At 30.3% G+C, this 22,413-nt stretch overlaps 1 protein-coding gene and 2 pseudogenes across 4 annotated transcripts; 2 read left to right on the plus strand and 1 right to left on the minus strand.

Annotated features, from left to right (window-relative positions):
- The first annotated feature begins 5,834 nt into the window (after positions 1-5,834).
- On the plus strand, positions 5,835-7,254 carry LOC149518890 (uncharacterized; annotated as a pseudogene).
- Positions 7,255-10,564: 3,310 nt separating this feature from the next.
- LOC111283226 (uncharacterized) lies at positions 10,565-17,474 on the plus strand. 3 transcript variants are annotated; one of them, XR_016342250.1, is made up of 9 exons: positions 10,565-11,168; positions 11,775-11,974; positions 13,338-13,440; positions 13,551-13,616; positions 13,841-14,014; positions 14,108-14,204; positions 16,735-16,877; positions 16,969-17,088; positions 17,185-17,474. XR_016342250.1 is itself a non-coding variant. In XM_089761003.1 (8 exons), the coding sequence occupies exons 1-8, from the start codon at positions 10,816-10,818 to the stop codon at positions 17,224-17,226; spliced, it is 1,155 nt and encodes a 384-aa protein (XP_089617129.1). In that variant the 5' UTR covers positions 10,613-10,815; the 3' UTR covers positions 17,227-17,361. The 3 variants fall into 3 exon arrangements, 2 of the variants coding, with proteins under 2 accessions (XP_089617129.1, XP_089617130.1); XM_089761003.1 differs by lacking the exon at positions 16,735-16,877 and having other exon boundaries at positions 10,613-11,168; positions 17,185-17,361; XM_089761004.1 differs by lacking the exons at positions 16,969-17,088; positions 17,185-17,474 and having other exon boundaries at positions 10,613-11,168; positions 16,735-16,878.
- A 15-nt stretch (positions 17,475-17,489) lies between these two features.
- Positions 17,490-21,797, minus strand: LOC111283225 (5-oxoprolinase 1 pseudogene; annotated as a pseudogene). The gene is made up of 2 exons (XR_016342249.1): positions 21,559-21,797; positions 17,490-21,435 (listed from the first exon to the last, which is right to left on the minus strand). The product of XR_016342249.1 is annotated as a 5-oxoprolinase 1 pseudogene (transcript).
- Between the last annotated feature and the right edge of the window lie 616 nt (positions 21,798-22,413).

Raw genomic sequence — 22,413 nt, forward strand, 5'->3', positions numbered from 1 at the left:
ATTTTTGTCCTAATAATTGGGATAAATAATTAATTGATTTTTTGTGCTAGTAGTTGTTTATTAAATTTCATATAAGATTTCTTTTTATTTTAGTTGATATTAAGTTTATTTTTTACATGAATATGTTTGGAGATTATGTGAATAAGTTTTAAAAATGTCATATTTTTCTTCTATTCTTTGTTACAAAATCAAAATACAAACATATTTTTGTTTAATTATTTATTACAAAAAATAAAATACAAACAATGTTGTAACTAATTAAAAATTACTTTTATTATAATATTTTTAGCATAATATTATCTCATTTTATTAATTTGTTAATAATATTTTAAATCTATAATCATTGCTCCTAATTAATTTTCTTAAATTTTTATTGAGTTTTGTAGACACCCCAATTTGTCTAAGGGTCTACTAGGTTTAGATTTTGTTAATAAAAAATAATAAATAAATAGAAAAAATAAAAAATTAGGAAAATCTTAGGGTGGTTTAATTTGTCTAGGTTTGTTTATTTGTGATTATCAATTTAGGTTAAAATTAAAGTTTGAATTTAAAAGCAATTCAAATTCTTTTCTAGTTTAGGGTTTTCAAATTTGAAATCCTATAAATACATGGCTATGGCAAGCAACAACGGAGAAAAAAGACACACATCAACAGAACATAGAAAACACAAAGAATGGAATATAGAGATTAGAGCAAGGAAAAGCAGTCACGAAACAGTTAGAAATTTTTAGAGAATTTTTGAAAAAAATAAATTTTTTTTAAAAATTTTCTAGAAAATTTCTAGATTTTAGCAAAATTTTTTGACGCCGTTTGAATTTTTCGACGAGATTCCCAAATTCTAACAAGTTTTCCAGTTTTTGGCAACATATTTTCAAAAATCGATGAAGTTTCGATCAACTTTCAATGAACAAACCCAGATTTTGACAATAATTTTAAGAATCCAATAAATGTTCAACAGATGTTTTTAGGGAATCTAGAGAGAGAAAGAGAGAAAATGGAAGAAGAAAGAGAGGATGAGGGAGAAATCTAAGAAAGAAAGATCGGATTGTAGCTATTCACACTATCAAAATGACGTTATTTTGGCATTAAAAAACCCTTTTGGATCCACTTGTTTTCCATTTAGGTGACCTGATCTATAGTTTTGATTCACTTGTGACCTACGATCAACCTTTGTCTCAAGCCGAGCTGAGCCAAGCTATCAACTTGAGCCATTCTTGATTTTTTTCCTCAAGCCGAGCCACGTCATAGTTGCCAAGCCAAGTCGTTTCTTTTTTTTTTGGTATTTTTTTATTTTATTTAGTATTTTAGTTATGTGTTTGTTTATTTTTTATGATATTTTTTGCATGATTAAGTTTTTAAAAAATAATAAAATATATAAATTTTTTGAAATTAAATATTAATTATCCAATAATAGAATTTTTAGAAAATTCAAATGGTAAATTTTTATAAAATTCTTAGATGAGAAATTTCTCTAAAGTTGTCCCAAATAGTAGAATGATTTAGATGAAATTTCAATAACAATAATTAATATTTATTTTCAAACAAAAATTAATAAAATTTTTAGAATTAACTACTAATTACCTAATGATGAGATTTTTAAAAATTTTAAATGATAAATTTTTTAAGAAATCTTTAAGTGAAAATTTTCTCTAAATTTATCCCAAATGGTGAAATAATTTAGTTGAAACTTTAATAAAAGTAATTGTATTTTGTCCCAAAAATTAAAAAAAAAATTAAATTGACCCAAATGGTGGAGAATTTAGAAATTCAAAAAAATAAAGAAAATATTTCTAATTTGGCCTAAATGGTGAAATAATTAGATATATTTTTAATAAAAAAATAAAAAATAATTAAATATTTTCTAACGACGAAACCTTTTTAAGAAATCAAATGAAAATTTTAAATACTCTTGAGGTGAAAAAATATTTTTAAGAATTCTTTCAAATTGATGGAAAAATCTTAAAAATTATTTTCAATATTTAAGCATAAAAATTTAATACTATTAGAATCAAGACCTTAGGATAAATTTAAAATAAAATGATACCATTCTTTGGATGGGCATGTGGGGGTATTATAATATTTTTCATATGTAATCAAACTCTCGAATCCTGTTTTAGTTTATAGACCCAAACATATTCTTTTAGGGACCCTTAGTCAAACTTAAAAGCTCCTTAAAAAGGTAGAATCCTTAGGTAGCTAATCACACCTAATTAAAAAAGATTGGTGGTGACTCCATTTGTTAAGTCTAGCTATAGATTTTCGGATCTACATGTTCTAACAAGTTTTATTTTAAATAACAATAATTTTTATGTTATGCAATTATATCGTATTGTTATTGTAATCATCTTTCTAGAATTGGAATATATAACTAGAGATACGAATGAAATACAAGAGTATGGATTCACACTGTATTCACACTTTTTTTGGATTTCTTCAATTAAAATCAATACACATAATTTTTCAACCCAAAATATATAATTAAAACTTTTTATCATTATTTCTTTTTAATTATGATAATTTCTTAGTTGTTCTAATTTTTATATTTTAGTCAATAAAATTGTATAAAAATCTACCACCAAATGCAAATTGGTGTCAAAACGTTTATTTTTTACTGAATTAATTACATTAATTTTCTTTTAAATATCTATTTATCTTACTTGTTTTACTATTTATTTTTTTAAAAAATATTAAACGTATAGTTGAAATCAATTAATGAGAACAACTGCAATAAATGCAAAATGATACTTCAGAAACAACAAAAAATATTTTTAAAAGAGCTAATATTATGGTTAAAGAGATATAAAATATAAGTATAAAGAGAATAACCTTTGATTAACACAAACCAAGAAATAATAATAATGAAAATTCGAGTGAAAATTGAAATGAAGTTTAGTGGTGATCAAAAGATTAGTGAAAGTTGGTTAAAAATGTGTTGCTTGCAAAATTAAAAATCTAGAGCTACTTATACAAAAGCTATGTTGTAAGTTAATTAATAAGTAAATTTTAAATTATGAAAATTAATATTGAAATAATGGAAATTGTGACTGAATGATGGTCAAATAGTGATCGGTTGGTTGAGATTGAAATATTTTATTTTATTAGCTCAAATTATGGAGAATTATATTTGCTTGCTATATTTACACATTAAATATATCAATTATTGAAATGGATACCATATTTAATTAAATCTAAATGTATCAAATAATTGATTAGAGAATCAACTCTTTTATGATTGTAATTATAGTATTTATTAATTTATTAATTATATTTCTTTAGAAATTCTTAAATCATTAAACAAATCTTTTATGACTATAATTATAGTGTTTATTAATTCTTTGAATCATTTGTAAAATCAAGTAAAATATATTGATTTATTTGATTTATTAAATTAAAAAAAGATTTATTTTGACAGGTTGGTTGAGATTGAATTATTAATAATGGAGAATTAATTATATATATTTATTAACTTCTATTTTTTATTATATTGTAATATTGTATCATTGATTTAATTGTGATCCATATTATTGATTGAATTAATTTAAGCAATTAATGTGTATGAGATGCATGGCATCACAACTCATATATATAAAATCTAACATTATAATGTATTGAATTTATAACAAAAACAAAAAATCTAATATTATAATGTATCATTAATCCTTTATAAATATATAAAATCATCATATTATTTTTATATATATTTATAAACTACTCAATTAGATATGTATTTAATCAAATATGATGTATCAAATAATTGATTAAGAAATCAACTCTTGACCATAATTATAATGGTTATTAAATTTTTTTTATAACATTTCTGATTAGATTTCAATATAAGTTATTTTAATCATTAAAAAAATGTTTAATGACGGTAATTATAGTATTATTGATTTAGTTTTGATTTATAATTTTGGATATTTTATTGGAAATAAAATATAAGTTAATTGAAAAATTAAAAGCAAATAAGTATATTTAATGCATTGAAATATTTTAAAATTTTTATGAAATCAAATCAATTCATATTAATTTTAAAAGAATATAATTAGTACAAGACACTTGGTGATTATAAAGATTGTCCACATGTCGATTTTATAAGTCATCCATGTTGAACAATTTTCATTTTTGCCCAAAGCTTTGGCTTTTATATATTTATATAAGATTTGGGATGTTTTTATTAGAAATAAAAGATAAGTCAATTGAAAATTTAAAAGAAAATAAAATATAATTAATATATTAAAATATTTTAAAATTTTTATAAAGTCAAATCAATTCATATCAATTTAAAGAGAAATAAATATGAATGAATATAAATAATATAGGACATATGATGATTATAAAGGTTGTCCACATGTCAATATAATAAGCCATTCATATTGGACATTTTTTTTCATTGCCAAAAGTTTTTACTTTTATATATTTATATAAGATGTTAAATAATAAATTAATAAAAATAATTTTTAATAAAAATATTCTTGACCAACTTATAAAATTATTAACATATATATATATATATATATATATACATCAAGTTAAAATAAACCCTATCTCATTTCGCTATCAACTCTATCAACTGCATCATCCATAATTCCATAGCTTTTTCAACCATGGATTCTAGCATGAACCACAAGCAATATAAAAGAAAATGTAAATCTTAAGAGTTGCTAATATGAGGTTTTTTTTTTTTTTTTGAGATTTTAATTTACTTTTAAGCTCCTTATTGTACTATATACTTGGTTGAAGATGATATTATGTACTTAAATTCTCTCGAACTCGTAATCTTTATGTATTAACTCCAATGACATGCCAACTAATCTAAGAAATAATCGATAATATGAGTCAAGCATGCATATTTAAGTCAAGTATTAACAATTTGAGTTTAAAGAAAATTTAAGAATATAACAAATTATCACTAATTAGATTTTAAAAGAGAAAATACGTTTACTTGCTTGTGGAAAACAATAAATTTTAAACTAAAAACCCAAAAAAATTATTTCAACAAATTATTTACTAATTGATTTGTTATAATTGCATTTTATTTTCAAAAGTAAAAATTAATTTTTTTCTAACTTGAGCTTTCCCTTATGCTAATGTGGTCAGACTGATGTATTGTTAAACAGGGATTGATGGATAATGGGGGCACTATGGGTAGTTGCCTCTACTAAGATCTTTATCCCTTTAAAAATATATAATAAAAATATTTAAAAAGTTTAATTCCTTTATCATGCCGCCATTAAAATATATATAATATGTAAAAGTCAAACTTACATTAATTAGAAGTGATAGGTTTGAATAATAAAAAAATATTTGAAGGTTATTATAGAAAAAAAAAAAGCAAAATTGATTGTTAATAAAAGTAATTGATTTTCCATTTTTCTCCTTCTTCTCCATTTTTGCAATTTTTAATTTTTTAAACAAAAACAGGGAGAACCAAAGAAGAATATTAAAGAAGTAAAAAGAGAAAAAAGAAAGTCTTCAAAGTAAAGAAACAAATTACAAGTTGGTTATCTTTTTCTTCCAACAAGATATTCATATAAGTTATTTTTTTATATGTTTTATAATTAGTCAATCAATTTTTTTTTTTATATATTTTTATATATGGTGTTTATTTACTATTTGAAATTTGTTATATTGATGAAATGATTTAATCATGTATTCATGTTATTGATAGCATTTATATTTTTTTATCATGTTTGAATTTTTTATGTTTTATATATATTTTTAATTTTTTTAGTTATTACTCATTCAGCTAATAACTTTAAGTTTGGTAAAAATTAATTTTTATATGAAGCTTATAAAATTAGTTAGAAGTTTTATCCAATTTATTGCATAGTAGTATGGTTACAGCATGTGAATTGCATTTCTACTCATATATTTCAAATATAGGGTCAGTTGATCTTTATTAACATGCATAATCGTATTTTGAATATGTATTCTTATTTTTATAAATTACATAAACTAAACTATTTAATTTAATTAGTTATGGAGAAATATCTTATTAAGAGAAAATTACTTTTTGAAAAATCATCTGGAATCAATACTAGTGGCATATAACATTGTACAAAGCAAGTTTGTGTTGAATTAAATTTAGATTATATTCTTTTGGATCTTGGGTTACCAAAAATTTTTTTGACTATAATGATAATGATAGAGACAAGGTTCGAAGAGCTTATTTGCAAAGAGGTCCATGTCAACCTTATAAACATAATTTTCCCCAAAGACAAATTAGAAAGGCATTACGTCGTTTTATTCCTACGTGGTTCGAAGATTATGCTAATTGGTTGGAATATAGTATAGAGAAGGATGCTACTTTTCGTTTGTGTTGTTATCTTTATAGAATAGATATTGGAAAGCAAGCAGGTGGTGATTGTTTTCTTTTTTTTTTTTTTAATGGATTCATAAATTGGAAAAAGAAAGAAAGATTTGATATTCATGTTGAAAGTCTTAATAGTTTTCATAACTAAACTTGGAAGTGTTTTCAAGATTTGCTAAATCAAAAACAACATTTTCAATTTGTTTTTGCAAAACAATTCGATCAAGCATGAAAAGATTATCGAATTCGCTTAACTATGACACTTGATTGTATTCGTTTTCTTTTATACCAAGGTTTGGCATTTCGTGGTAGAGATGAACTAAGAATTCTCATAATCAAGGAAATTTTCTTGAACTTATTAGATTTCTTACCAATCATAATGAAACCATCAATTGTGTTGTCTTGGAGAATACACCGATAAATTAAAAAATAATAGCATATAATATTAAAAAAGATCTTGTTCGTGCTGCAGCAATTGAGATTATCAATACTATTATGGAAGATCTTAGAGATAGATTACTTTCTATTTTACTTGATGAATCTCGTGATGTTTCAATCAAAAAACAAGTTATTATTGCTTTGTACTATGTGAATTCTAAAGGGCATGTTATTGAACATTTTTTTGGTACAATACATGTCAGTGATACAACTGCTTTGTCACTTAAAATAGCTATTAAAGTATTATTCTCTAAGCATAATTTGAGTATGTTAATGATTCGTAGGCAAGGTTATGATGGAGCAAGCAATACGCAGGGTGAATTCAATAAATTGAAAACTTTGATAATGAAAGATAATGCATCTTCTTATTATGTTTATTGTTTTGCTCATCAACTTCAATTGATACTTGTAGCCATGGTAAAGAATCATATTCAAATTGCATTACTTTTTAACATAATGACAAATGTTGTGAATATTGTCAAGGCTTTATTGTAAATGAAGAAATGTTTTCCAAGAAAAATAACTTGGTAAAGTTATTGAGGTATTACGAGTCAGTGAACTTTCTACGGAAAAGAGGTTTAAATAAAAAAATAAGTATTTAATAAGTTGGGGATGCACAATAGGGTTCACATTATATGACTTTGATAAATTTGATTCTTATGTTTAGTTTCATCATTGATGTGCTTAAATTGTTATGGAGGATGGGAATAGCTCGAAGTAAAGACGTGAAGCTTTTGCTTTATTAGATTTGACTCAATTTTTTGACTTTGCTTTCAACTTACATTTGATGAAAAATATATTAGGGATTAAAAATGAATTATATTTGGCATTACAAAAGCGAGATTAAGATATTGTGAATGCGATGGCATTAGTAAAAGTAACGAAGTATCAAAGTAACGACTACAAACGATGATAGATGATGGAGGGGAATCTTTGCATAAAGAGGTTTTTTTATTTTATGAGGAAAACAATATTGGCATCCCAAATATGGATGATATGTTTGTAACTCATGAAAAACCTCGACACAATGCTCTAACAATGACAATTTTACATTATTGTCGGGTTGAGTTGTTTTATATAGTAATTGATATGCAACTTTAAGAGCTCAACAATTATTTTAATAAGGTAAATATGGAGTTATTTCTTTGTGTGGCTTCTTTAAATCCTTGTGATTTTTTTACAACTTTTGATCTGGGCAAGTTGATTTATTTTGTTTAATTTTATCCGATTGAATTTTCTAATATTGAACTACTAGTTCTTGACAATCAACTTGAAATATACATTGTTGATTTAAAATCTTATGATGAGTTTATAAGTTTGAAAAATATTAGTGACTTTTCTATGAAACTTATTGAGACAAAAAAATATTTTGTGTATCAATTGGCATACTTACTTGTGTAATTAGTTTTGATAATATCAATTTCTATTGCATCCATTGAAAAAACTTTTTTGCTATAAAGATTGTGAAGAACCATTTATGTAACCAAATGGGAGATTCTTAGATGAATGATTGTTTCGTTACATATATAAAGAAATACATATTTTGTAACATTGATAATGAAAAAATTTTACAATGTTTTCAAAATATGAAAAGTCGTAACGAACAATTGTAATATATTATTTTTATGTTTACTAAAATTGTTTTTTTATGCATCTTAGTTAACTTATATATATTCAGTATTATATGTATTTTTGCCCTTATTGAGTATAAATCTTGGATCCATTCCTATTGCTAAACAAAAAACTCATACCATTTTGCTTAGGTTACATGGAAAAGAAACACATGTTCCTTATTTTTAAACAAAATTTCATACCATTACTTGGATTGGAATGGAATCGATTCATAAGAAATATCTACTAGCATGAATGAAGCCACCTTATTTTAGAGTTCGAACATGTTAAAGGATGTATTCACAATTAATGGTAGATTAAAATTTTTTTTGGAAATATTTATTTATAAAATATAAAAAAATTAAAAATAAAATTTTGAGATAATATATTGTTACATTATTATAATTATTAATGAATTATTATATCTTGAAAAAAGTATAATTATATCATTAATAATGTATTATTCCCAACATATGTAATTAAATAATCATCCAATTAAGAATTATAATGTTATTAAAATTTATTTTGACAAGTTTAGTAATTTTATCAATAAAATGTCCAAAAAAATTTTAAAAATATTCAAAATTTTTAATATTTAATATTTAAAAATATCGAAATGTGTAAATAAACAAAGTTTTTGATGAATTGTTCATAAATATGTTCAGGTTTGATTTGTTTATATTTATTTATCAAATTTAATATATGATCTTAAATAGTAATTTTATATTCATTTATTAAATGAACTGAATATGAACTAAGATTTGTTTAATTTGTTTATATTCTTGAACAAGCTCGTTAACAAGTTCATTTAAAATTTATTTAAAATTCATTCGTTTATTATTTGTTTATTGTTCGTTTATAATAATAATAATAATAAAATTATATTTTTATTATTTATCTTAATCTTATTTTAAGATTCATTTATTTTTTGTTAAATTTCATTTATATTCGTTTATGATTTGTTTATTTAAATTTGTTTGATTTTAATTTATTTATTATTCATGAATATATTCGTTTATTTATATTCATGAATATATTTATTTAATATTTATGAACAAATTTATTTAATTTAATCGAACTGAATATGAACCAAATATAAACATTTTATTATTTAAATAAATCAAATTTAAATGAATAAAATAATTTTTTTATTAAATACGAATTGAATTCAAATACTTCTAAAAATAAATAAATAAACTATAAACATACGACTATTCGTTTATAATCAATTGATTTACGGTTCTAAAAGTATCCATTAACATCTTGACTTATCTCCTCCCAATGTTTTACTTTCTCGCTTCTTTTGCAGTTTTTTGTTTTTTTAAATTGGCCATCGGTAGAGGTGGTGGTAAGAATGAAGAATGAGCACGTGTTAGCCAATGCAATGGGCGATGGGCGATGCTGACAAGAGAAAGAAAAAAAAAAGTGGAATAGTTGATGCTTTCGTGGAGTTGGGCCGCCACCAGGTACAACAGGCCACAGCTTCCGGAAAAAGAACGGAACTGAGGTGCAAAACCACTTGGACTAATTACGCGACCGACCCCTGACTTCGTCAATTTCGCAAATAGTCCTTTTGACTTTAGCAATATACTAGTACTCTATATCAAGCATTTTATGAATCCATATTGCATTCTTTTTCCATATAAAGATAATTTTTTATTTTATAAATTTTACTTTTAATTTTTTATTTTAAAATAAATGAAGCATAAAAATAATATAGTTAACTAAATTAAAAAAATAAATTAATAATATTTTTGAAATATTTATTTATTTTGTAGGTAACATTTTTATTTGATAAGAAATTATATAATTATAAAAATTATTTTATTTTTATTTTTTAATTATAATTTTTGAAAGATTGAAATTTGAAATTAATTATTTGATAGGATATATCATTAAATAAAATGTATTAATTTCATATATTATATTGCATTTTATTTTGTTTAAATAAAATCTTTAAAAAATTAATTAATTAATTATAGCAATTAAAATTGTAAAAAATATAAATATTTTAAAATTAAATAGCATTTAAATAAAACAAGATTTGCCCCACAGGCAAAAATTTTTAATTAATCATAAATTTAAAAGTAATTTCATTAATTCAATGTTAATTAAGTTATGTAGTTGAAATGCTCCAACTGTTAAACTCCAAAACAAAAATTTCCCCAATTATATACTTATCATTAACATATTTCAAAAAAAAAAAAAAGGGTAACCATTAAACAGTGTTACATAGATCTAAAAGAAAGACTCGCATCAGCCATTCACTTCTTCTTTTTCCATTCTCAGTCCAATTCGTTCAAAACCTCTCTCATCTCTAAACCCTTCCTTTCTCTGCGGTTTTTTTTTCTTCAGATCAGATTAGATCCCTTCTCTTCTCTAAACCCATTTTTTAATGATCCTTTTAACATTCTCCTAGAGCTTAGATCTCGTCTTCTATATCAACTTTTGGGTAAATGGGAAAAGTTTCAGCCGTTGTATACATAACCGTGGCTCTTCTAATCCTATTTCTTATCTCTTATTCCCCAAAGAAACACTCCACTCACAACCGCCAACGCCGCCTCAAGCTCCGCTCTTCCTTCAGCTTCAGCAACCCCTCCCGCCACGAGCCTGTTGCTTTTGACCCACTAGTCGCGGACATTGAGCGCCGCCGTGAAGACCGCCAATGGGAGAAGCAGTACTCCGAGAATTCCCATCCTGCGTTTACACATGACGCCGCTCCGGCTGAAGAGTCCCAGCCCGAATGGGAGGATTTCATGAACGCTGAGGATTACTTGAATGATGAGGACAAGTTCAATGTTACCAATAGGTTGGTGGTATTAAATTCAAGTTCAATTACATTTACTTTTAAATTCATTTTAGTTCTTTTTTTGGTTGTTTAAGGGTTAAAATTTTGGAGCTCTAATTGATGGTTTAGCTGCTAATTTCAGTTACAAATGCGTGCTTATCAATTAATGTGTTTAAATAATTACTACTACTATTTATGAGCTAGCAACATTTACATGCTCACATTGATGCTTCATTTATCCTTTTCGGTTACATGTAGGTATGAATTTGTGGAACAAATCTAATTATAATCATTGTTGGTAATTAATTCTAGTTTTTTTACTGATACTTTTATTTATTTTTTTTAAAGTCTTGTAGTTGTTCGTGTGCTTTATAGGAAGCATGGGAGGTGTCTTTATTATTGTACTCGTTGACATTTGTGTATGCTTAGTTGTTTTATAGATGCCTTGTACAATGGGTATGTTGTGATGATTTATTTAGTAATATAAATTGATACTACATGTTTATATCTTTGCATCATGGTGCAGTTTATGTAAACTTTACACCTTTATTTATATACTTGTGCATGTATGTTAAAAGTAACATTTTCATATATGTTGATTGAGTGGAGGTTTAATGTAATGACCAGGTTGGTATTGCTGTTTCCCAAGATTGATGTGGACCCAGCCGATGGGTTTGTGACTGAGAATGAATTGACTGAGTGGAACGTACGGCAGGCTGCTAGGGAAGTCTTGCACAGGACTCAGAGGGAGATGGAGATTCATGATAAAAACCATGATGGGTTAATTTCATATGCAGAGTATGAACCTCCCAGTTGGGTGAAGAATGGTTAGTGGTTTCTACAATTATGTTACTAAATTTTAATTCTTGTTATGAAACTAATCCTTAGTGCTTTTACATTTTTGTTATGTGATTTTGGTTTGTTTTTGTGACTAAATTATTATTTGCCTTGAGGTGTTTGATGAATGGATTTTATACACTTTGGATTATGGAAACTAGCTGCTTCATATTGTGTAATACCCAACCCAAATAACATTTGGGCTAGTGTGTTAACAAAGCTGAATAATATTGCATGAAAGTTCAATAATAATAAATGGAATTTCTTATCACAAAGCCCAGCCCAATTATATATTTTATTATATGAAATTGATTACTTTGGAGGCTGAAATTTTGGGATTTACAAAATGAATTTCCAGCTTGGAGGCTGTAATTTCATCTAACCTGAACAAATTTTAAACATTTAAAATTTGTTGATACTACTTTGAATCTTCAAGACAACAAATTTACAGCATATGAAATGTTGTTCGCTGCCCTAGAAATTTTGTAGGGTAGTTTTGAAAGATCTATTGGTAGATATCAAATGCTTGGTTGCTGGCTTTGACAGGTGTTGGTTGCTTTTGAACACCTGTTGTCTGGATTTGAAAGTATTGGCAGACAATGAAAATTTATTGGTTGGCTTTGAAAATTGTTGGTTGCCCTTGAACGCTTGTTGGCTGGCTATGAAAGATCCTGGCAGACCTTGTACACTTGTTGGCTGGCTTTGAAAGTTATTGGCAGACATTGAACACTTGTTAGTTGGCTTTGAAAGATGTTGGCAGACCTTGAAAATTTATAATTGGCTTTGAATTGTCAGCCATTAGGAACGTAGGCCAAGTTAGCAGCCATTTGTTTATGGTATGGAAATAAAAACAATAAGAGAGAATTCACTAACACATCTTTATGAATGGCTGGAAATCTTGAAAGATCAACTTAAGGGCTGAAAAATAAAAAACTAAAGTTGGATTTCTCCATTCAAGTTATGTTAACACTAGCTCAAATGTAATTGGGCTGGGATATTACATATTGTTTAAGAATTGATCTTTCTATTCCTTTTTGGAAATCCATGAAGACATCCTTTGAAATGATTTTCAAATTTTTTGAGAGATATAGTGACATTAGGCCAAAATAATGTAAACATCCATGATCGGTTCTTCCTGCCACGAGTGACAAGTCAGTATTTATTGTATTCTTTGTGATAAAGACTTTGGGTAAACCTTTATAACAAATCTAATCTATTTATGGATCTTATCTTGCTCTCAATCATGACCACTGTGGACTTGTAGTGTGGAATGTGGACATGGTAATTGATTTCTGTTTAATTGCCAGATGATAATCTTTAGAGATGTTAACTTATTTGTGTTTTCTTTTCAAGACAATACTTCTTTTGGTTTTGATATGGGCTGGTGGAAAGAGGAACATTTTAATGCATCAGATGCTGATGGGGATGGTTTATTGAATATAACCGAGTTCAATGAGTAAGTGCCAAATTCTAGAACTAGTTTCATTTGATCTAACCCCAGTGAAAGGGGTTATTATCTGTAGCTGCTATTGCTCCCCTTAATTTTTCTGCTTGGTTGTTTCCTAGCTTTTTGCACCCAGCTGACAGCAAAAACCCGAAGCTGCTTCAATGGTTGTGCAAGGAGGAAGTAAGGTAACCTGAGTTTTATTGCTTTTCCTATTTCACCAAGAAAATCATATTTATATCTGTCCTAATAAGAATGAACCAACTCATGATTAAATTATTTATTTGGAGTTCAAGAAATAAGAAAAACAGTTCCCAATTTCTGGGCATTTTATCCCATTTGCATTTGATCTTCCTTTTCTACTACTGCCTTTAAATTCCTATTAATTTGGCTTCTTCCTTTTCCTCTTTAGGGAAAGAGATACAGACAAAGATGGGAAGGTTAACTTCAATGAATTTTTTCATGGGCTATTTGACTTGGTAAGGAACTATGATGAAGAAGGTCATAACTCTTTTCATCCATCTGATCACTCAATGGAGACCCCGGCTAAACATTTGTTTAGCCAGCTTGATAAAGATGGTGACAGGTACTTGTATGAACTTTTGATGTTTAGAAACTGTTGAGTTGAAAACTTAGTTGTTTCAATGGTTAAATAAATTTATGTTGCTCCTATTGACAGATTCCTGTCAGATGAAGAGCTACTACCAATCATTGGGAAAATTCATCCATCAGAGCAATACTATGCAAAACAGCAATCTAATTACATCATATCACAGGTATTTATGACACCAAGTAATTGAACATTACTACACATACCTGAATGTTGGAGTTCTCTTATGTTCCATTTTATTTTATTTTTTTGTGTTTGATAATTTGGATCACCATTTATTAGAAGTATTTTGCTGAAACCATGTATTGCATTCAGACCATGTTTAACTGTGCATTTGTACTTGGAATGTAATGTAATGCGAAAATGATGGGTTAGGAAGAGAATAATGTAATGGAGTGTCAGTGCTATATTTTGGTTTCATATAATGAAATTTAAATGCAATGCAATGAATGATTTCAATTCTATTGTTATTAATGAGAAGAAATTTTTAGTGGAAAATTAAAGTTTTGAACAAATAAAGCATAACAACTTTAGACTTAGTAAAAGAAAAGATGAATAATTATTAAAGCAATTATAATAAAACGGATGTTAGTACTCAATGTTGTCAAAGGCGCAAGGCACACTTTAGGCACTTTTATTACTAGAACACTTTTATTGCCTGAGGCACAAGTAGCAAAAAACGTGCTTGCTTGAATGAAGTGAGGAACAATATGCATATGTGTGTGCACGCTCGTGCGCGCGTGTGTGTAAGATAAGCTAAGTATATAAGTCTGATAATGAACTTCAAAGAATGGTCCTTTTTTATCCTACAAAACTTGCAAAATTTCCTTTTTCCTTAAAGAAATGAAGAGATTCGAGAAAAATTGGGGTAGGTCAAGTTGAGGAAAAGATGAGAGAGGGTCGTTTGAGATGGTTTGGACATGTGAAATACAGGCCTATCTATGCACAAATTAGGGGAAATAAGCTTATGGATTTGGAAGAGATAAAATTTTTAGAGATAGATCACAAAAGATGTGGATGCAAGTAATAAAAAAATAATATTAGTGTTAAAGAAGTAAATGAAAAATTTATTGGCACAAAAGAATTTAAAACTATGATTTAACATGATTTCTTTTTTTTTTTTTTGGCCTTTTATACAGTTGATTTTAGAGTTATGAGATATAAGACTTAGTTTATTGTTGTTATTTTGCAAGATTTCTTTATGTTCCCAAGGTTGTAGTAGAGTACCCAAACATTGAATGGTCTCTTTTTTACCATTAAAGGGGCAGTTAATGAAAAAAAATTAAAAATTAAAAGAAATGAAAGAGAGCTTCAGTCAGGCGGGTATTTTTTTTGCACCTACCGCCTTACCAAAAAGCACACTGAGGTGTGCCTGATCTAATGCGCCTTGACCAAGAGGGTTGAAGATGCTTTTGTTGTCTGGCGTTGCACCTTAGCACCTAAGCACACCTTGATAACACTGCTAGTACTAGTTTGAGTCTTACTCATTTACCCTTTATTCCCTTTTCACTTCCCCTTGAGCTGTTAGGGACAGCCTAAGATACTCAAATATTGAATGGTCCCTTTTTTACTATTAAAGGTGCAGTTAATGAAAAAACTTAAAAGCAATGAAAGAGAACTTCAATCAGCTGGGCTTTTCTTTGCACCTACCGCCTTATAAAAAAGCACACTGAGGTACACTTGATCAAATGCGCCTCACCTAATTGGGTCCAAGGCACTTTTGTTGTCTGGCTCTGTGCCTTAGCACTTGGCTGCACGCCATGACAAAACTTTAAGTGCTAGTCAGAGTCATAATCATTGAGCCCTTTTCCCTTTCCTTTTAGCTTTTAGGGACAACCTAAGATAAGTGAAACGTTACATAAACTGAAAACATTAAATGCTTTGTGCTCAACGTTAGGCTATGTTTTAAAACTGGACAAAGGAACTAATACCTGCTGGAAAGAGACAGCTATTAGAAACAGAAATGCATTAATGCTTTCTTAAAATTTGCAATTTGAAAAGTATCATTCATTATAGGATGGAGTGAGTCTTGATAGTAAGACCGTGGTTTCATTGTTATTTTAGTAGATAATATATTATGGTTTTCTTAACCATAGCCAAGGAAATCTTATCTGGCATTGCTAGAAATATTTTTGTTTATCCTTTTGGCATTATAGAATCCCCTGGCTATGGTTGTAACGATTTTTTTTTGGCCAATGTTGTAACGATTCACTCTGCATGCATCAAATTACTATGACTTCCCTCAAGGAAAACTTTAAGGCAAGGTATATGATAAATACTCCCTCTTTGTTATCCATGCTCTTTTCCAAGTCTTAGAAATCTCATTACCTTATATTATGCTAATGTGTTAAGGTGATAACTTGGTTACTAGCACTATTGACTCATTCTTCTTCTTCTTGTTCTTATGTTTTATGATTGTATTCTGCTTATGTTATGGTCCTTGTATTAGATTAAATCTTCTTGCATAAGGAGATGATTTTCTTGCATGTCATAGTTGCTGCAACCCTTTTGACAAAAATGAAATGAAAGCTTTTGTTTTGACGTCAATCTCAACAAAGTCCAAGTTCATCAACCATGTGGTTGTTGCCTCTTGGCCTCTCCATAAGATGAATAAAGTCCAAGTTCAAATCCCTCTCTCCCTTGGGTACCAAAAGAAAAAAGGTCTGTTATTGAACATTTTGTTAATTTAATTGCAGGCAGATTCAAATAAAGATGGTCGCTTAAGCTTAGTCGAGATGATTGACAACCCATATGTATTTTATAGTGCCATCTTTAATGATGATGAGGATGAAGATGATTATGAATACCATGATGAGTTCCGCTAAATGCTAATTTCATGGTAGGCAAGAGGAGCAATCTGTAATATGTTTGCATATATTTTATATTATCTGTCTTTGCATAATGGATCTCTTTTTACTATAATTTTGCAGGACATAAAGGCAGCAATAGGATTCAAATTCTTTTCTAGCAAGAATTGTATGCTCTATAGAATCAGTGAAAAACTTTCTACAATTTCGTTTAAGGTTATGCTATCAACGTTTCTATCCAAGGTGAGTTCCTGTTCTCTATCGTCTGATTCTCCCACTTTTTTTGGGTTTTTATTCCATCTACTAGCTAGTTTACATTGCTATTAATGTTCATTGCAGATTATGGACCTTAGCTTGTTCTGCAGGCCGTTCCACGATTAGTAGATGGTCCTTGTAATATCATCTTTCTTACATACATTTATTAGAGAACACTTCATGATAGTTTGATGTTTCATGTTTTAAAGTTTGCAAGCCTTCCAAAAATTTGGTGATCTAGTTGGCATACGTGTAGTATGAATATTAATCTTAATTTATTGGTCATCAGGGGAAGTTGTTGGAATCAAGGGGCTTCTAATAAACTTTGGTCAAGGTTGTATTTTAATTTTTAAAGAGCTTCGGATTTGTCTGCCTGAACCCGTTCCAAATTGAAAATAGATACATCATGGGAAGTTTCAACCTTATAGTTTATTGTTTATTTTTGTCGTCAACATTTGACATTACAACAGAAACTTCAACTTGGTGAGACAAAATAATCAAAGAGAAGAGCCCCAGCCACCTCCACCAGGTGTTAAAATCTGAAGTATTTCCCCTGCCTTCACCTCCACTGTGTTTTTTCCTCCAAGATAGATTCTTCGTTTACCTTTTGTTATAAGATAGTTGGCTCCACGAGCCCCATTTGCCCCTCCTTTTAACCCTCTTGGTGCATGTACACGCCTCTCTGAAAGAATGCTGACCACAACCGGGCGCCTAAACTCTATTTCCCTCACAAGTCCATCACCACCTTTGTGAAGTCCTGCTCCCCCACTATTATCTCTCAGTCCAAACTTGTGCAAGAATACTGGGTATCTTTGCTCTAAAATTTCGGGATCTGTCATTCGAGTGTTTGTCATGTGGCACTGGACTCCACTTGTCCCATCCCAGCTAGGACCAGAACCACCGCCTCCTCCGATTGTTTCATAATAACCGAAAGTGTGGTCCCCAAAGGTAACATTATTCATACATCCCTGAGAACAAGCACAGGCCTGAAACGCAGTCAATACTACATCAGTTATTCTCTGAGATGTGAGAACATTGCCTCCCACTACAGCAGCTTTATCACTTGGAGAGAGGAATGAGTCTGCCGGTACATGGATTTTAACTGGAGCCAAACAACCTTGATTAAGAGGAATATCAACATTCACCAGACAACGGAGGCAGTATATGACTGCTGCGGTAGTGACTGCCACTGGAGCATTCCAGTTACCGTAAACTTCAGGGCTAGTTCCACTAAAATCAAAATCTACTTCCCCTTTGTTAGGGTCAATTGTAAGTTTCAAATGAATGACAGACCCATCATCCATGCAATCCTCTTCTTCTATCGTAAGGAAGTTTCTCTCATCCGGCCTAGTTGACTCTGAGGAAACTCTTGCAGCAACTGACTTCAGCATCTCTCTCACTGCTGCTTCTGCATTAAGCTGCACATAGGTCATGTAAGCCTGAACAGTTTCTAAACCATACTGCTCAATAAGTTCTTTGATCAGAGTGATTCCCCTCTGGTTAGCAGCCACTTGTGCTCTAAGATCTGATAGATTATCTTGAAGCCGGCGTGTTCCCGGGATTCTTTGAGCAGATTCATCAGCACCTGGAAACTTGAGTAGTTTGATTATTCCTTCTTCTTGGAAAATCCCCTTTTCCACAAGTTTAAATGCTTTTATCGCTGCCCCTTCTTCCCATATAGACTTGGAAAAAGGCGGCATGCTTCCAGGTGTAACACCCCCAATCTCTGCATGATGTCCTCTACTTGCTACAAAAAACACAAGTTTCCCATCATCAAAAACAGGTGTTATCACAGTTATATCAGGAAGATGGCTACCTCCAGCACAAGGATGATTGGTGACAAGAACATCTCCTTTGTCCAAATTGTCACCCCAGTATTCAAGCTGCCAGCGAACTGTACTGGACATAGCTCCAAGATGCACAGGAATATGAGGAGCATTGGCAACTAGTCTACCATCCGGACCAAAGAGAGCACAAGAGAAGTCTAGCCTTTCCTTGATATTTGTTGAGATAGAAGTCCGCTGGAGGGTTCGTCCCATCTGTTCAGCTATTCCCATAAATCTGTGATTGAAGATCGAAAGTTGTACAACATCTGCAACCTTTTCAGCAACTTTCACAGTGTTTACAATAGACTCAATTTCAATTTTAATATTACCATATTTTGTTATAATAGCTCTACATTTTGGTTCAATTATCACTGTACTACTCCCATTCATGATGATTGCAGGGCCAGGCATGACATGCCCAGAGCCCAGATTCTCAAGCTTGAACAGTGGTGTATCATGCCATCCATTCCCAAAAAAGACCTTGTAGTGGCCTTCAATTTTAGGGGAACCAGAAGCAGGTTCCAGGGCCCATGGTTTCAATATATTAGCAACTCCTATTCCACGAACTCTGACATCACAGACAAGGATATTTCTGTTCTGTAGCTTAAATCCATACTCCTGCTGGAAAAGCTTCATAAATTCATCAGCATAGTTGCATCCAGATCCATCTTCAGAAATATGTCTCTTTACCATGATTGCTGTATCTGTACCTTCATACCTCAAGTTTAGATATGTCTCGGTCCTTATATTTTCCTCTCTGAACCCCTGCTCTAGCAGCTTCTGCTTTACCTCCTTCAACAATATAGCTTCTCGATGAGAGGCCTCCAGAACAGATTCAGGACCATAAACAGCAGCATAGGGCTCTTGTACCTCTTCAACAACATCTGCCAGTCCCATTCCATATGCACTTAAGATTCCACAAAACCGGTGAATAAGTACTTCTGTCATACCCAATGACCTAGCTATGGCACAGGCATGCTGTGGCCCAGCACCTCCAAAGCAAGCAAGTGAATGGTTCCTCGTTTCATGGCCCTTCATCTCAGTTAACTGCCGTATAGGACGGCACATTGTCTCATTGGCAACATTCACAAACCCCAGTGCAATTTCCTCCACTGTCATGTCCTTTGCAGATGAATCTTGGCTCTTTCTATAAGAATTTATTTGCTTTGCAAGCTTCTTGAATTCTTCCTTAGTTGCTTTGACATCTAAGGGCCGATCTTCCTTTGGGCCAAAGATGGCTGGGAAATAATCAGGAATAACATACCCAAGAATCAGGTTTGCATCAGTGACTGCCAATTCTCCTCCTTTACGGTAGCACACGGGACCAGGATGAGCCCCCACAGACTCTGGTCCAACCCGAAAAGCTCCAAATTGGAACTTTAACTTTGATCCACCACCAGCAGCAACAGTGTTTATGTCAAGCTGAGGCGCTTGTATTATAGCACCAGCAATTTTTGTTTCTAGGACTTGTTCATAACTTCCAGCATAACGGCTTACATCTGTTGATGTGCCACCCATGTCAAATCCAATCAAAGGCTTCTCTGTTTCAAGCCCAAAAAGTGTCTGTGAGTAGCCTACAACTCCCCCAGCAGGGCCAGACAAAACAGCCTTGTGCCCTGAAAATCTACTTTCCGGTGCAAGCCCTCCATCTGACTGCATAAACAAAACATTCACCTTCCCAAGGCCTTCATCAAATCTAGATATCAACCCTGATAAGTACTCTTTCACAACCGGGGTCAGATAAGCATCTACACTGGCTGTTAAACCCCGAGGAACAGCACGAACCATGGGAGTCAAAGCAGAAGACAAAGAAACATGTCTAAAACCCAAGTTCGTAGCCAACTTCTCCACAGCAATTTCATGATATGGATAAGTGTAGGAATGCATTAACACAACAGCCAAACAACTAATCCCTTTCTCCAACAAACCCTTCAATAAAGGCTTCAAAGCTTCTTCATCTAGACACTTGACAACCCTGACAAGCTCACCAGAAACTCCTTTAACAAAGGACTCGGAATTCTCCTTATTCCTCTTGTCCTCTTCAAGAACTAGTTCAATCCTCTCATCAACTTCAACAACTTCCTCATAAAGATTGGATGGTTTAGTTGCAGTAAGGTCAAAGATATGGGGACGAGACTGGTCACCAATTTGTAACAAATCCTTGAAACCTCGAGTAACACACAAAGCAATCCTTTCCCCTTTTCTTTCCAAAAGGGCATTGGTTGCCACAGTTGTTCCCATCCTTATCCACTCAATTTTATCAGTTGGGATTTTGACAGTTCGGGGAATTTTCTCTCCTGTATATTCCTCTAGAATTCTCCTGATTCCTTCAATCGGAGCATCGTCATAGTTTGATGGGTCAACAGATAAAAGTTTGAGAACCCGACCATCAGAGTGACCGGGAATCTCGGCATAAACATCAGTGAAAGTGCCCCCTCTGTCAATACAAAACCTCAGCTTCTCTTCACTGACACTCCTCATTTCCACTCAAAAACCCCCCACAGAAAACCTGAACCAGATGACCCAAGATTCACAAATTTTATAAAACCCACATAAACACAAAGATTTGGAATATAAATAAAACAACTAGTAATAAATAATAAGAATGATATGGGATGTAGGAGAAAGTTACCTGGTGGGATAGAAAAATGGAGATTTCTAGCGTTGAAAGAAACTAGGTGTTCGAGATTGATACGTCTAAGATTACCTGATGGTGATTGTTTTGATGAAAAATAGGAAGTCAAAGCGACCCACCGATTTTCCTTCCTACAAACACAGAATAATCCTTGGCAAAGTAATGGAAAGTTGGTAATCGATAGGCACCAAGTTGACTTCAAAGGTTTTTGTGGAAGTTGTTTGCTGTCTGCACTTAGCCCACTTCACTCACCAGATGCATACTTTAATGTTGGTGCTGGAGATTAAATTCTCACAATTTAACTTTCCAAATTACCCAAAAAAAAAAAAGTATACTACGTATTACTTTTTTATCTCTATGTATTGGGCTACATTTTTTATATGATTCTTGTTTTCTAAGTAGATAAATCTTGTATAGTATTTTTTTATGTTAAATTCATAAAATAAATTTTAAAAATATGCATAGCACAGGATTTCTTTATTAGAAGTGCTTGGTTCCATGGTTTACTTTTTTTTTTTTTTTGCTTTTTATTTTTGTTTTCTAAAAATATTTGAAAAAAAAAAGACAATGAGAAAGAAGTAGGTGAAAGGTTTTCGACATAAATAGCTAACAAAATATATGTTTTGACATAAAAAATATAGTTAAAAAACTAACAGATTATAGTTTTTGCTTTTGATACATTGTTTTTGTATACAATCCAAATACCATGTTTATTAATTTAAAAAAGTGATTGATAATTTATTGAAAACTATATATTTTTTCAAAATATGATTGATAATAAATAAAAAAGTTAAATTAAAAAATTGTTTAGATTATGTTTTTTATGTAAAAATGTAATCTTTGAATCACAAA

The sequence above is a fragment of the Durio zibethinus genome, chromosome 5 (genome assembly GCF_047325235.1).
Source record: "Durio zibethinus cultivar Kanyao isolate XHJ-2024 chromosome 5, ASM4732523v1, whole genome shotgun sequence".
In the NCBI taxonomy this organism is placed as follows: domain Eukaryota; kingdom Viridiplantae; phylum Streptophyta; class Magnoliopsida; order Malvales; family Malvaceae; genus Durio; species Durio zibethinus.